At 38.1% G+C, this 16387-nt stretch overlaps 1 protein-coding gene across 3 annotated transcripts in view; it reads left to right on the plus strand.

Annotated features, from left to right (window-relative positions):
- CSMD1 (CUB and Sushi multiple domains 1) overlaps positions 1-16387 on the plus strand; it is a 2066326-nt gene that overhangs the window by 1000243 nt on the left and 1049696 nt on the right. For all 3 annotated transcript variants that reach the window (XM_025272930.3, XM_044938991.2, XM_044938996.2), the window contains one exon: positions 6958-7152. In XM_025272930.3, the coding sequence (XP_025128715.3) occupies positions 6958-7152 (195 nt within the window). The remainder of the gene's footprint in view (positions 1-6957; positions 7153-16387) is intronic.

The raw sequence follows: 16387 nt of genomic DNA on the forward strand, positions 1-16387 counted from the left end.
GTGGGTTTTTTTTGTTGTTGTTGTTGTTGTTCTGGCATTAGTGTATCATTGGCTTGTTTTCTTCCAGTCTAACAGTTTCTGCCTTTTTTTCCCCACGTCTAGTTAAGGTGCTCGATCTTCACTTTCATCAAGACAAAGAATACAATTAGAGTGACTGTTTTAATACTACTGTCTACTAATTCAACCATCTATGTCATTTCTGGCTATTTTTTTTTATTATTCTTATTACTCCTCATTATGAATTTTATTTTCTTGCCAGTTATGCTTAATTGGACACCAGACATTGTGAATCTTAATTTAGAGGATGCTAGATACTTTTGTATTCCCCCAACTATTTTTTGTATGTTGTTAAACTATTTGGGACAGTTTGATCCTTACAGATACTACTTTCTAAGACTTCATGAAGAGCGAGTCAAGTTGGAACCTCAGTTGAGCTTTTAAGTAGCTCATTTATTTGCAGGTTTGTGGATCTGATGCTCTGAATTCTGTCCACTGAGCCATGAAGGTGTCTGTTCTCACTGTTGGGAGCAGGTATTCTGCTCAGCCCTGCGAGTGTCTGGGCACTTTTGCCCCCAATTCCTTAGTAATTCTTCCATTAGCCTTGGTCATTTTCTTACATACATGCACTAGTAAGCACTTCCCCATGTTCAGGAGGGGCTCTGCAGGTCCCTGGAGCCCTGGCTCCCTGGTAAACTTCAGCCTCCCTCACATCTGGGTTCTCATCTCTGCCTCCTCAACTCAGGAAGACCATCAGTCTCACCCTGGGTTTCCGCTCCTGCACCTGGGATCCCTGCCCTCTCCAGGGAATCTGCTGGGGCGGATTTAAGGACTCTCACTTGATTCCTATCCCTCAGAATCATGATCCGACAATGACTGATGCCCAAGGCTTTGAAAGTCATTTAAAGCAATAACAAATTTTGACTTTTTTTTTTTTCAAACTTCATTAAATGCTGTTACTCCAACTTAGCCAAAGAAATATTGTAGTGAGATTTTTTTTTTAAATTTAAATTAATAAAATGAACAGTGACTAAGAAAGAGTTTAGAATTGTTTTCTAGGGTCACTTTAATTTAGTTTTGTTAACCACCCCTCATTGTGTTTAATATAATATTTAACTTTTGAAACAGGTTGTATTATCCTTGTTACATGGTCATCATGTGTTAGAGAGTAAACAGGAGCAGCATTTGGCATAGGACAGAGGTCATTTCAGTCAGTTCTTGAGTGGTTGCTGGCATCTTTGCTCTTGTCAACATGATAATCTGCGAGGGCTTGTAGTAATGTTTGTTTCAGTATCTTTTTCTTTACCTTATAGAAATACTGAGACACTTGCAAGCAGCTGAACATCCATTTGCTGAGTGTAATGTTTACTTTTGAGAAGAATAAATATGATCATAAAAATTGTATATCTGCTTATTGTCATTATTGGGAGAATCTGGGATCCACCATGTGGTGGGAGTATATGTAAATTTACCTGAAAAAATTCATGTATATGCAAGTTTCTGTTCAGTAATTCAGTGATAATGGAAAGTTCACCTGGTGTTATTACTTATTGCTATGCTTGTTTTGTATGTCAATCACTTATGCTTAATTTTCAACTGTGGATATTACCAGGCATATGCTTCCATGATTGCTTCTCAGCTTGACTCCCAGGCTCTCTGATCTTGATTTTAACTTTTTGGCTATTTTTCCATTTTGTTTAATAATTAACCCCCTCCTCCCATTAACTTTGGTATTTCAGCAGATTTATGTCTGGCCCCCAGTTATTTTTCTTTTAAATCCCCTCCATTGTTACTCTCTAAATTAGAGAGGAAAGTTAACATTTTTCTGGTCCTTCCCTCGTTTCTTGCTGACTCTAGGGTTCATTCATGGAGTTGCTTAAGAGAGAATGACAAGACACTCACGTTCACAACTAAACTTACTCTACCACATCCATGGCCTTCATGGCCTCTCTTCCTGGGTCACCATCATAAGTTCTTCTTGTGGCTGTTTCTTCCTCAGTAGTTTATTCTTAGTTCCTTGGTCCTAGATTTACAGTCATTTATATCTAGATTGGAGAGGGAAATGGCAACCCACTCCAGTGTTCTTGCCTGGAGAATCCCAGGGACAGGGGAGCCTGGTGGGCTGCCGTCTATGGGGTCGCACAGAGTCGGACACAACTGAAGCGACTTATCAGCAGCAGCAGCATATCTAGATTGATGCCTGTGCTGTTTGGGGTGGTAAAGGTCCAACTGCTCATAGATACAGGTTAGTGAAGTGAAGACAACTTCTCCTTTAAAGATATATACTCGTGAAAGATCAACTAGAAAAATTAAAGACCGTGAGCTCATCCCAGGGGTCACCTGACCGTACATGCTTCCTTGCATTCCCCACAGTTATTTCACACAGCATCATTTTGCAACAAGCATTTTTGTGTTCTCGTTTCTTACAGGCTTATAATGTCTTAAAACTGCTATTCAAAATCTTTTGAAAATCCAGCCCCTAGATTTCAAATCCATCTGCCAACTGGTCTTTTTGCTTGTGTTAACTTTGTTACCCAGTCCCACCTAGTCCCTTTGTCCCATCCTGCAAATTTACCTGACAGCTCGAAATATATTTTTTAAAAGCTATGTAATAATTTTGCCTTCAGTTTTACATCGGGAAATATCGTAACGCTCCCCAATTTTTATATTCCTGTTACTATTATCAAACAAAGCTCTACAGAGAACATGACTGATTTAATGGCATTTTATCATTTTTCTTGCTTTTGGCAATGACAGCAGTTTCTTGTAGTTTACTGTAGTGCTGAAGAGCAGAAATTCTGGATCCATCATGTGCAAATCCTATCACCAGTACTCGCCAGCTGTGTGGCCATAAGAAGGTTGCTTAACCTTTCTGTGCTACAGTATCTTCCTCTATGAAAGGGGATAATAATGGTACTTACCTCAGATATACTGTTAATATATGTAAACCACTTAAAACTGTCTAGTGCATCACATGTGCTGTGTGTGACTGATTATTATTAAAATAGAGCAAGAATAAGGACGAATTAACATGGCTGAAAAGTGGAGTGTCTTTCTCTTTTGCTTCCCCTTTTAATGACTGTGTTCTTACTTTAATGACAACATTGACTCTAGCAGACTTTTTCTGGTTTTATTGTTTCTGAAATTGGTATTTATCAGAACCCCTGCATACTTTTAAATTTGTTTGATTTCTCTGAAGTCCACGTGGTGCTTTAGAACTGGGAAAGTAAATTTGAAATTGCTAATATATCTATTGAGTGCTTCCTCTGTTCCATGTGCCCAGCTAGCTATTGATTCTGCTTTACATCATATATGTGTCCTAACACACCCATTACTAGGTTTTGTTTTTCATTCCTCTCATCAAGACATAGAGACTGAGACTTTGTCCAACCTTATAGGTGTGTCTCTGGAGTAGAACCATGCATTTTTCTGACACCGATTCCCATAACCCACCATGCTGGGTACTTTTCTATAGCCATTTGCCAGAACTGCATCCTTTCTTTAAAAATAATCTTTCTGTATTAATTTGGCCAAACCTTACCACTTTCCACGTTAAAGTCTACTTAGAATTCACTCCTCTTTGAATTCTTCTCATCCAGATCCTGTAAATTTTCAGGAATAATATAATATTTTCACAGCATGTCCCCCACATTGTTGTTCATCACGTGGACAAGGAGAGCTTGGCAGTGGATGACATTAAATGGTCGCTCCCCCTACTTGAGGATCCCTCCTTGCTCTTGGTGCATATCTGCTCTCTGCACCTTCTTGTCCCACTAAACGGCCATGGCTCAGAGAATCAGTCCAGAGAGTAAATGGCAGGTTTCAAGACTTGACCATCTGACTTCTAAAAGTGTTTCTGAATATGAGTATAATCAGGTGGTTCTAATCCTTCCCAAAGGTTGCAGGAGGGACTTCAGGGCAAACAATCTGTGGACAAACACACCACATACCGTTGGTTTTTATTTCCAGGGTTGTGTGTCAGGTGGGCATTTGGAGTTTTATTTCCTTAAGCTCCAGTGAGACTCCTGGAAAGATAGAGTGTAAACAAATTGTCTGACATACACCCTGGGGGACCCAGTTTCTACATGAACACACCTAATGAAATTTCCTTAATTGTGCACATCCTGCTAAAAACACTGCTGTGCCTGATGAATTGCAGGCTTCTGTTCACCAGCCTTTTATCCTGTTTCATGATGAATATAAATACTGTATTTTTAGTTGCAAGTTTCCATGTGTCTTCTGAAATGGGATTTGATATGGCATCCATTTAATAATTGAAATGCTTAGGTCTAAGGCTTAATGTGAGAGCCTCACGAAGTCACTGACTTGTGACCATTTGTACTCACCAAAGCAGAAGTATCGTAGAGGGGATTTCCATGAGTGTAATTGGAATGACAGCCTAGGTTTCAGGCCCCGGGTGTGCGGACTTGGCTCCATGGGGTCTGATGGATGGAAGCCTGCCACAGGAGGAAAGAGCCGTGCCCAGGGCTCCTTTCAGCGTTCTTTCACATTGACAAGTGTCTGCACCAGGTGCCCCTTCCCACCACCCTAGTAGGAATGCCTTTCTTGAAGCATCTGCAACAGGGTGCACATGACTTCAAGGAATGATTAAAGCAAACTAAATGGAGAGTCCAAGTGAGCTCAGTAACATTTACTAAATACTTAATGTGTCCTCATTGCTCTGGGAGACACCAGAGACATTTGGTATCTTCAGGGAAACTGGCTTAAAAATTAGTTCAAATGAAATTGGCAGAAATGACAACAGAGTTGAACTTATTTATTTTAAATTAGTTTTTCCCAGCCACTGGATTTTCATATCTTGGCATTGTCTGCATGTCTGAGTTGTATATCTTGGTGTTGACCTATTATAATTTGTGTCCATTTTTCACAATTTAAGATATTTTTGTAATGTTTTAATGAAATGACTGATGCTTTTATAATATCATGAGCACGTTTTCATTTCTGTGTTTGTTTGCAACTAGAAGTAAATGTTTTAAATCATCCTTAATAATTTCTATTCTCTCATTGACACTATTCACATTAAAATGTTAATACTTTCTTCCTAAAATAAGATTGAAATAAAATTTCTGAACAAGGGAGAAAAATGCCAAAAGCATTCATATTTGTATATCTCCCCAAACCCCCTTTCCTTTTCTCTCTCCATTTGTGATGCAGTTTCAGCCAGCCCAGGTCTCATGACTGTCTCTGATTGTAACAACCCTAAGTTAGACTGGCTGACAAATATCCCAGGGCATAAAATAAAGTGATTCTCCAAGATAGAATTGGAAATTTTCTGCCTTTGAAAGTCACAGACAAATTCCAAAGAGTTAAAATTGTTTTTAAACATTTTAAAAATAGACTTATTGCCTTTGGGATAGTGAATGCAGGCTTAAAAACAGAATTTCTTTTTTATACAAGACAACAAAGATGGTTATAGATTATACTGAATTATTTTCTATTATGTTATCAAAAAGGTTTTTGTAGGCTATTTTCAGAAATTATTTTCTAAAAACTAGAGGTGTGCAAACTTTGACTATGTAAGTAGTAATTTCACAAACATGTCAATAACATTAAACATTTAAACTATGGCATTTGTTTTGTAAGTGTTTCTATATAGCTTAGTTCATATGTATTTAAATTATATAAAAATAAAATTAATCTTTGAAATAAATGAACTTTCATCCCCATTTACTGGGAAAGATCTGTTTATCTCTCAGCTTAAAAACAAAGAAAAAAGAAAAACTTCTCTGTATTTTATATATATATATATATTGCAAAGTATGCTCCTATACTAATGCAAAAAAAAAAAAAAGGATACAGAAGTAGAACAGTTTTGTTCATTTGGAAGTATTTTTTTATTTGTAAATCATTTTTTTTTAAATAGTAGGATCCTTTGCTTATTTGAATTCTACATCATAGCAGCTAATTTACAGATGATATGCTAAATATAACCAGAAATATGGCAACAATAGCCAACAATTCTCCACTTTGTCTATTCAGTCAAGTTCAAAATTGCATTCTATGAGTATGAAACAGCATCATGTCCATGTGGTTGGAAAGCAGCTGAATTAAACAGAGAGTGCTGTCAGTGGGAACAGTGAGGAGGCTGGGCAAGACCGGAACCAGGGCTGCCTTGTTGAAACGCAGATGAAGACAGTGCCTGCTTTGTCAGAGCCTACACCTGAAACTTTGTTGGGAGTCAGTTGCTCTAAATGCATAGAGCCTTACAGATGGCCTGGGATATAATAGCAGTACAATGTTTATGAAAGTCTGATAGATTAGCAAGTGAGATTTTTAATTTATTCTTTAATTCAATTATTTATCCATCAAACATTGACTGAACATTATTACTGGTGTGTGTCAGGCAGTGCTGGTCTCGGGGAATAAGGAAAAATATAGCATGCATATCCATTCATGTGCTTCTGTTACGACTTTTTCAGCTATCTATATTCTGCTATATTATCTAATTGCTAATTCTATAGGACTGTAGAATCTCATTATTAGGAAAATAATCTAGGCATCATGTAGAACATTGAATCTAAGCAGAACTGTATTTTTTCCTCTTAACAAAATCCACTTAATTATATATTATATATATATGTGTGTGTGTGTGTGTGTGTATATGTGTGTATATGTGGGAAATGACAACCCACTCCAGTATTCTTGCCTGGAGAATCCCATGGACAGAGGCGTCTGATAGACTACAGTCCATGGGGTTACACAGAATTAGATACAACTGAGTGGGCATGCATACACATATATTTTTACAGAAGAACAAAATTGTAGATTTTATACAACATGAATCCACTTTGCTACTTGCATTTTAGGCAAAATTAAGATAGCTAGATTTGATAACTTAAGTAATTCAAATGAGGTCTATGTTTTGTGATATAGACTGATGTCAGTAGAAAATCTTCCTTTAACTTATGTTTCTTTCTCTTTTTTTTTTCTTCCCAATAGTTTTACCCAGCCACACATGTGGAAATCCTGGGGAAATCCTGAAGGGAGTCCTCCACGGGACACGATTCAACATAGGAGACAAGATTCGATACAGCTGTCTCTCTGGCTACGTCTTGGAGGGCCACGCCATCCTGACCTGCATCGTCAGCCCCGGGAATGGGGCCTCCTGGGACTTCCCAGCTCCATTCTGCAGAGGTAAGTGCCCGCGTGTGGAGGGCGTGATGTGCTCACACCTGGATTGAACAAGTGGCTTTGGAAATGATGTTGGGAAAATGTCCACTTAGCAAAAGCAAGATATGGCATGCTGGGTCTTTCCATGTCAGTTTGTTCTGTTCCCAATAGCGATATTATAAGTTGCCTAAGAAACCACATTGTTCATTCGCTAAGTCAGGTTCGACTCTCTGCGACCACGTGGACTGCAGCATGTCAGGCTTCCCTGTCCTACACTGTCTCCTAGAGTTTGCTCAAATTTATGTCCACTGGGTCGGTGATATCATCCAACTGTCTCATCTCTGTTGCCCCCTTCTCTTCCTGCCCTCAATCTTTCCCAGCATCACCATCTTTTCTAGTGAGTTGGTTCTTTGCATCAGGTGACCAAGTATTGGAGCTGCAGCACCAATCCTTCCATTGAATATTTAGGGTTGATTTCCTTTAGGATTGACTGGTTTGATCTCCTTGCTGTCCAAGGGACTCTCAGGAGTCTTCTCCAACACCACAGTTCAAAAGCATCAATTCTCTGGCGCTCAGCCTTCTTTATGGTCCAGCTCTCACACCTGTACATGACTATTGGAAAAATCATAACTTTGACTATATGGATCCTTGTCAGCAAAGTGAGATCTTTGCTTTTTAATAAGCTGTCTAGGTTTTTCATAGCTTTCCTTCCAAGGAGCAGGTGTCTTTTTTTTTTTTTTTTGGTAACAGTTTTATTGAGATGTAATTCACATACCATACAACTCACCCATTTAAAGTGTACAATTCATTGATTTAAATAAATTCACAGAGTTGTGCAACCATCACCACAGTTAATTTTAGAACATTTTCATTGTCCCCCAAAGAACCATATGCTCTTTAGCTGTCGTCTTCCCCATTTCTGCATCCCTTCTGGCTTTAGGCACCACTAATTTTTCTGTCTCTAAAGCTTTGCCTATCCTGAATGTTGTATGTAAATGGAATCATAAAATATGTGGTATTTTGCGATTGACTTCTTTCACTTAGCGTAACGTTTTCAAGGTTCATCCATATTGTACATGATACATGTATGAATAGTACTTCATTCCTTTTTATGGTCAAAGAATATTCCATTATATAGTTAAATATATAGCCACATTTTGTCTACATATTCATCATTTGAAAGTGGAATTCTTCAAGAACTTGAAATCCCTAGAATTGACCAGTAATTACTTGGTAATAAGAATGGATATAGGAAGCTTTGTCCATAACAAGCCTCCAACAAGAGTAATCAATAAATGGAAAGGGTGTCCTGACCATTTTCTATAGCCCTTCTTGGAATAGAGATTACAGGTAAAAATTAAATCTACTCAGAACCCCCACCAAACAGAATCCCTCTTGGGCCATCAGGATGGTGGGAGGGGGAGGAGAGAACATGGGGCTTTATCATGCTGGAACTCAACCAGGTATAATCTCAGTAGATCTTTTTTTTGTTTGTTTGTTTCATACATGATATTACATGTTTCAATGCCATTCTCCCAAATCTTCCCACCCTCTCCCTTTCCAACAGAGTCCATAAGACTGTTCTATACATCAGTGTCTCTTTTGCTGTCTTGTACACAGGGTTATTGTTACCATCTTTCTAAATTCCATATATATGCGTTAGTATACTGTATTGGTGTTTTTCTTTCTGGCTTACTTCACTCTGTATAATAGGCTCCAGTTTCATCCACCTCATTAGAACTGATTCAAATGTGTTCTTTTTAATGGCTGAGTAGTACTCCATTGTGTATATGTACCACAGCTTTCTTATCCATTCATCTGCTGATGGACATCTAGGTTGCTTCCATGTCCTGGCTATTAATTTCATGGCTGCAGTCACTGTATGGAGTGATTTTGAATCCCCCCAAAATAAAGTTTGTCCCTTCCATGAAGTGATGGTACCGGATGCCATGATGCCCTTTAGTTTTTTGAATGTTGAGTTTTAAGCCAGACTTTTTATTCTCCTTTTTTGCCCTCATCAAGAAAACACCATGACTGGACCCTATAAAGTCAGTAACAAATACAGATGCATTCTTTAAATACCAAGTTTTCTTCATCCTATTTCTGAAATTCTGTGGAATTCTGCACATTTTAATTACTTCTCATAGCAGTCTAAGATTTAGTACACACTTTTTTTTTTTTTTTTTGGTCTTCTTTGAAGTTTCTTTCTTTTTTTTTTTTAAATCTTTTTCTCATTAAGAATGGCAGATGTTCCTTGATAATTAAATTATATCACAGAAAGGCTTTCAACACTCTTGGTATTTGGAGACAGACCATAAAGGAATGCTCTCGTCCAAGTGTTCCTCTTCATGGTTTGGTGCAAGGTTGGACTCAGTTTCTTTTTAGAAACCTTTGATTTTCAGCCTTTTCTGTGACATTATTTTCATGATCCAGTAACTTTAGGAAAGAACATACTTTCACTCTTAGGTTTTGACTTTTCTAAGAAAAACTCACCTTATGATGTCAAAAATAATAGTGTAGGTTACATTTGTGTATGTGCTCAGTTATGTGACTCTTTGCAACCCCATGGACAGCAGCCCACCTAACTTACATTTATTGATGTCTTAATGTAATTCAGAAAGTTTTTGGAGTGTTTTACCTGAATCATATCACTGAATTCTCATAAGACCTCAGTGAAATAATGAATATTCATTCTCATTTCACAGATGAAGAAGCACAATTTTAATTTTCCAAAATTCCCAAAGATAGTACATGATGAGTTAAAAGTCAAATTCATGACTGCCTTTTCAAAATTGAAGTGCGTTTGATATAAAATATTGTGTTAGTTTCCGGTGTACAGCAAAGGGATTCAGTTATATCTATTTGTATATATCTATATATTTTTATTCTTTTTCCATTATAGTTTATTACAAGAACCATGTCTGACTTTTAATCCATATACGTAAGCAGGCAGATTCACAGCCTTAAGTCATCATATCAAAGTGTATTGTTTCCATCAGTATGTTTGTGTTTTAGTGTATGCTATTTAATGAATACTTTTGTCTGTTTTAATTAGCTTATTTATTTTCATTGGAGGATAATTTCTTTACAATATTGTGGTTGTCTTCACCATACATTGACACAAATCACACATGGGTGCATACGTGTCCCCCCATCCTGAATCCCCCTTCCCACTCCATCCTTCTGGGTTGTCCCAGAGCACCAACATTGAGTGCCCTGCTTCATGCATTGAATTTGGACTGGTCAACTATTTTACATATGATAATATACATGTTTCAATGTTATTCTCTCAAATCATCACACCCTTGCCATCTCCCACATAATCCAAAAGTCTGTTCTTTATATCTGTGTCTCTTTTGCTGCCTTATATATAGGATCATTGTTACCATCTTTCTAAATTCCACATATATATGCATTAATATTACTGTATTGGTGTTTCTCTTTCTGACTTACTTCACTCTGTATAATAGGCTCCAGTTTCATCCACTGCTCTAGAACTGACTCAATTGAATTTTTTTTCATAGCTGAGTGATATTCCATAATGAATACTTTTCTATTTTTTTCATTATCTCTGTAAAGTGTGGCAATCTCATGAGATGTTTCTGATGTTAATTGTTTTAGGAATAGCATACTGGGGCTTCCCTGGTGGCTCCACAGTAAAGAGTCTGCCTGCAAATGCAGGAGATGGGGCTCTGACCCCTGAGTGGGGAAGATCCCCTGGAGAAGGAAGTAACAACCCATTCCAGTGTTCTTGCCTGGATAATCCCATGGACAGAGGAGCCTGGTGGGCTAGTGTCCATGAGGTCACAAAGAGTCGGACAGAACCGAGCAACTAAACAAGTGGCAAGCTACCGCTGCTGCTATTACTGCCAGTGATACTGGTATTATTACTACTGCCGCCTCAGTAACTACAGCTGCTAACTGCTGCATGGTGCTTACTTGTTATGAGCGAGGCATGCCTCTTTCCTGTTTAATCTTCACGGTAGGTATTTTATTAAAGAACCATCTTACAAATAAGGCACCTAAGCGTTAGATGGGAAAATAACTTGTTCAAGATATTCCATCTCATACTGGTTGGGATTCAGATACACCATGTTCAAACCACCGCTCTGTCCTAGAGAAATTCCTGTCATGGGCATCTTATACCTCATCCATCGTTCTTCCTGAAATGCTCATTTCTTTGCATGTTCCTCAGGTCTGTTATCTCTCATGTCTTTTTTCCCATACTGCTATTATTTTCTATCTTCTCTTGTCAAAAGGATGATGCCCTTAAAATCCAGAAACTCCACTCTCGTCTTTTCATTGATTTCCCTCAACTCAGTGACCCTATTTGAGGATGCTGCCATGTGGGTCTCCTAAATGTACACTTTCTTCCTTCTGTCTCCCCTTGTGTCTCTGAAATTCCCACTAACTCTGTGAAACATTAAATCACTCTGTTTTCCCCTGCTCACCACTCTTCCTCTGTTAGACTTTAATGCATCACCATTCCCTCTCCAACTTTCCCTTTCCAGGCTTTTTTTTCCTTCTTACCCAGACCTGCTTCGTGTTGGTTAAATGACTCCATGTCTAGAATGTCTGCCTCCACCCTACATTCTCCTCCTTAATTCCACTTCCCACCCCCAACACACACACACACACACACACACACACACACACACACACACACACACTTCATCATCACCCATTCCTCTCTCAGTCAGACCACCTCAGTGACTCAGTAAGAACTAAGTGCAACCTCTTCAAAGAGCTGCCCTGATGCCAACTTCCCTTGTCTTAACTGACTTGTCAACTTTCATCTCTTAGAGTTCCATTTGTTCAATCATTCAGTCATGTCTGATTCTTTGCAACCCCTTGGACTGCAGCATGCCAGACTTCCCTGTCCTTCACTGTCTCCTGGAATTTGCTTTTTAGTGTCAGAGACATGGATGTTATGCTTTTTTCTCCATCACACGATGCTTTGCTTGGGTTGACTCCCCCAAGGCCAGTTGTGTGCATCTCCCAAGAGCTGTGTTCCTCTCACCCGACTTGCCATCCCCCGATGGTGACATGGGAAACCAGCAAATGCTACCAAGCAAGGTTTCTTCCCGAAGAGTCCCTTACCAGCTCACCACTGGAAATCCAAACATTCACTTTTTCCTGTTACAGAGTTTTCCCTTTCATCTCCCTTAGAGCCATAAACCTTACTTAGTTGTCAAGTTCACACTTGAGTCCAAATTTTAGTCAGTTTAAAAAAAAAAATTACTAAAACATTACAACCCGTTTTTAAATTGCTGTAAGAAAACACAAGTCCTTTGTCTTTAGCATTTATTTCATTGGTATTTTATATTTTGATCTATATCTTAAGAGTATTTCCTCAACGAGTTTTTAACCTGCCAGGAGATCATTTATAGTCATAAAAACTGTGACTATATCTTGGCTTTCTCTGTGCCTTAAAAGTTACCCTTACCCATAGCCACTTGCCCTTAATGCTGTATTTAACCCTCATCCCAACATCTAGTTGATGAATAGAAATGTGCTAGTCATCTGATGAGGAGTTATTATAAACAAGAAAATGAAAAAGTTAAATGTAACAGCAATTATGCCAGTTTCCATTTTCCTCATATCTCCCAAGCATTTCCTTCTTAATTGGAGGGTCTTTACTAAGCTCACAACTTGTAAACCTCAGAAAGTTAAAGTTGATAGGACATTCAGCTCATAATCTTTTCCTGTCTTGTCATCAATTTATTAAATCCCAACTCGATCATGGTGCTTTTTAAATGATCAATCTCTTCTATATCATAGATTATTAAATTAATGCTTACATTTTGCTTTTCTCAATGCTTGGGGTCATAACATTTCAAAGGGAATTAAGTTTGATATTTTATGAAACAAATCTGAAAGATACAACACAGTTTGTCATTGATGTTGGATAACTGGATCTTAAAAAAAAATCAATGATCTGATTCTTATAAATGTTTAGATGTGGCATATCTGGAAGAGATTAATTTCAGCAATATGGACTTAGATAATTTTCAAAAATAAAATTAGTATAATTTCTGCTTCCCCAACATTCTGGTTATTTTGTTCCAGAAATTGCTTGAGGAGTCTTAATAGTGCTACAACAGTACCACCAAATCTCTGCAGTGAGCATTTGCTAGTGCTGAAAATTTTACATTATAGCTCCAAGTGGCAGCATTTACCTGAACAATGGCACTTAAATATGTGTATCTTTCCTAGAGTCACATGGTGCTCTTTGGAGAAAAAGGATATAACCATCTATTTAGTAAAGTGAATGCATGATGAAGTGGGAGGCCAGCCAGATCTACTTAAAGCCTATCCCCTTCAACAGGAGCAGCATCAAGCTGACTTCTTTCAAGGATGAGGACTTGGACCGTCTCCTTCGGGAGATGCTGTGTTTCCATCTTCTTCATTTATCCTTGAGTTTGCACCTAAATGTCTATATCTTTTCTAATCTCCCCTCATTATTGGTTATTGTCCCGATTGTCTCTTCTAGTCTTTACAAAGATGTCCTGTTTCTGTTTGTGCAGTTATGTATATTTAGACAAGAAACATAAGAGGGTTTGAAAAGAAAAAAAAGAAAAACTAGATACATTCAATAATGCATATTCTCAGCTCAGGCAGGGGCTCACGGCTGTTTAACTTAACATGCCTACCCAAGAAAAACTCCAAGTCCTCAGAATTTAGAGGTTCTGCTGGTGGCTCAGATGGTAAAGAATCTGCCTGAAATGTGGGAGACCCAGGTTCAATCCATGGGTTGGGAAGATCCTATGGAGAAGGAAATACCAATCCACTCCAGTATTCTTGCCTGGAGAATTCCACAAACAGATGGGCCTTGGGAGACTAAGTCCATGGAATCACAAAAAGTCAGACACAACTAAGTGACTAACTCTTTCTTTAGTATTTAGGTCAGCGTGGTTTGCTAGAAATATAACGTGATCCAAAAGTGAAAGCCAACTATGTAATCAAAACTTCCTAATAACTACATTGATAAAGTAAAAAAAAAAAAAAATCTGGTGTGTTTAATTTTAAAAATGTACTTTTTTAACCCAACATAGCCCAATTATGACCATTTCAATATGTAATCAATATAAAATATTAATAAAGTAGTTTGCACTTTTTTTCCATACTTGTCTTCAAAACCTGGCATGTAATTCACAGTTACAGCATTTCTCAAGGTTGATATAACCACATTTCAAGTTCTCGTTAGCTATGTATGCTAGTATCTCCTGTTTCAGAGGGCTTGGACATAGCAAGCAGAGGAATTTTAGTTTTCTTTTTTTCCTTCCCCAGCAGTTGCTAATGTATGCAGAGTCCTGGTGCTTTGTGTACATTTTACTCATGATGTAGGTTTCAGTAGACAGCGGTAGTTTCATGACTGCTGCTGCTAAGTCACTTCAGTCATGTCCGACTCTGTGTGACGCCATAGACGGCAGCCCACCAGGTTCCCCCGTCCCTGGGATTCTCCAGGCAAAAGCACTGGAGTGGGTTGCCATTTCCTTCTCCAATGCGTAAAAGTGAAAAGTGAAAGTGAAGTCGCTCAGTCGTGTCCGACTCTTAGCGACGTCATGGACTGCATGCAGCCTACCAGGCTCCTCTGTCCATGGGATTTTCCAGGCAAGAGTACTGGAGTGGGGTGCCATTGCCTTCTCCAAGTTTCATGACAAGGACTCACAAGAAAATGGGTCTGAAATATACGAATCTACGCCATTGTCTAATCCCATGGACGGAGGAGCCTGGTAGGCTGCAGTCCATGGGGTTGCTAAGAGTCGGACACGACTGAGCGACTTCACTTTGACTTTTCACTTTCATGCATTGGAGGAGGAAATGGCAACCCACTCCAGTGTTCTTGCCTGGAGAATCCCATGGACAGGGGAGCCTGATGGGCTGCTGTCTATGGGGTCGCACAGAGTCGGACACAACTGAAGCGACTTAGTAGCAGCAGCAGCACGCCATTGTCTGATTGGAATTCTTCCTTTTAGCTTCTTAGCAGTTACTGAGACAGATTTGAGCTGAATAGCAGCAGATGGGAGAAGTCTATTTTCACAATTACTTTTAGTCAGAAGATAAGGGTGAGCCTAGTTCTGCATTAATCCAAACAGGTTTCTCAAAAAGAACCTCATTTCAGACGCTGTCTTACTTTGGGAAGAAATGGCACTGGAATCGAATGAACGAAGATTATGGAAAACTTTGAAGGAGAGACTGATTAGCTAGTGGAGTAAGCAGAGAATTGAAAACAGTTTCATGCATGTGTGGCTCAAGATATATAAAGAATAAAATTAAGAGAACTCTAGGGAGAAAATAAACTATTAATAGGTTCAGTTCTGAAAGATAGTTGTTACAATCTATATTACTGTAAGTACATTGGATTCCTGTACCACATGACTTTCCCATCTGTAAACTACTACATATACTACAGTAAGATATTCACACAACAACCTAGCTCCAGAGACCACATACCCAATCTCTACACAGTAATGTCAATAGACAAGCAAAGATTTTGGAAAGATGATATTCTCAGCATTAGTATGAAGATGAAATGGCATATGCAAAACAGCCTGCAAAGTCTTTAAACCGTAAAGAAGGTAAATGGAATGTAGGTGATATAGCATGAAGTTTATGGGTTGTGTGGTATTATTTTCTCTCTGTCCTCAGTTTTCCTCCCTGTATAATAGTTTCTATTTCCTAGGTCTGTTGGAAAGGTGAAATGAAATATTCCATATAAAATCCTTAAATAGACATCAACACAGTGAAATTCTATATTAGTATTATTATTAGTTTTATTAGTATTATTATACTAATTATATTAGTATTAATTAGTATATAATTAATTAGTATATAATTATAATACTAATAATTATTAGTATTATTATATTAGTATTATTAATTCTAACAGTATTAGCTGTTACAATTACCATCTAGATCTTCTCCCCCTTGCAATCTTGAAAGCAAATTCAGATTTCAGATTTCAGTGATTGGAGACAAATAATAAGAAAAAAAATTGAAAGTAAATTCATATAAATTATATGATGCTAAATTATCTTAATGCTACTGGCTCTTAAGCAAATGTTTTTTATGCTTTATTGGAGTTATTTAGAATAAAAAAGAAGACTACCAGGCTCATTTAAGAAGAAAAAATGAATAGAGATTCAGAAAAGGAGTGAGCACCTACTGAAGGGTGAGTCTGTGTCAGGACAGGCCATTGTGTTTCACATGTAACTATGTGGATTGCAATAATGTACAAAAATCACATATTCAGCAT

This window comes from Bubalus bubalis, chromosome 1 (genome assembly GCF_019923935.1).
Source record: "Bubalus bubalis isolate 160015118507 breed Murrah chromosome 1, NDDB_SH_1, whole genome shotgun sequence".
Classification (NCBI taxonomy): Eukaryota; Metazoa; Chordata; class Mammalia; order Artiodactyla; family Bovidae; genus Bubalus; species Bubalus bubalis.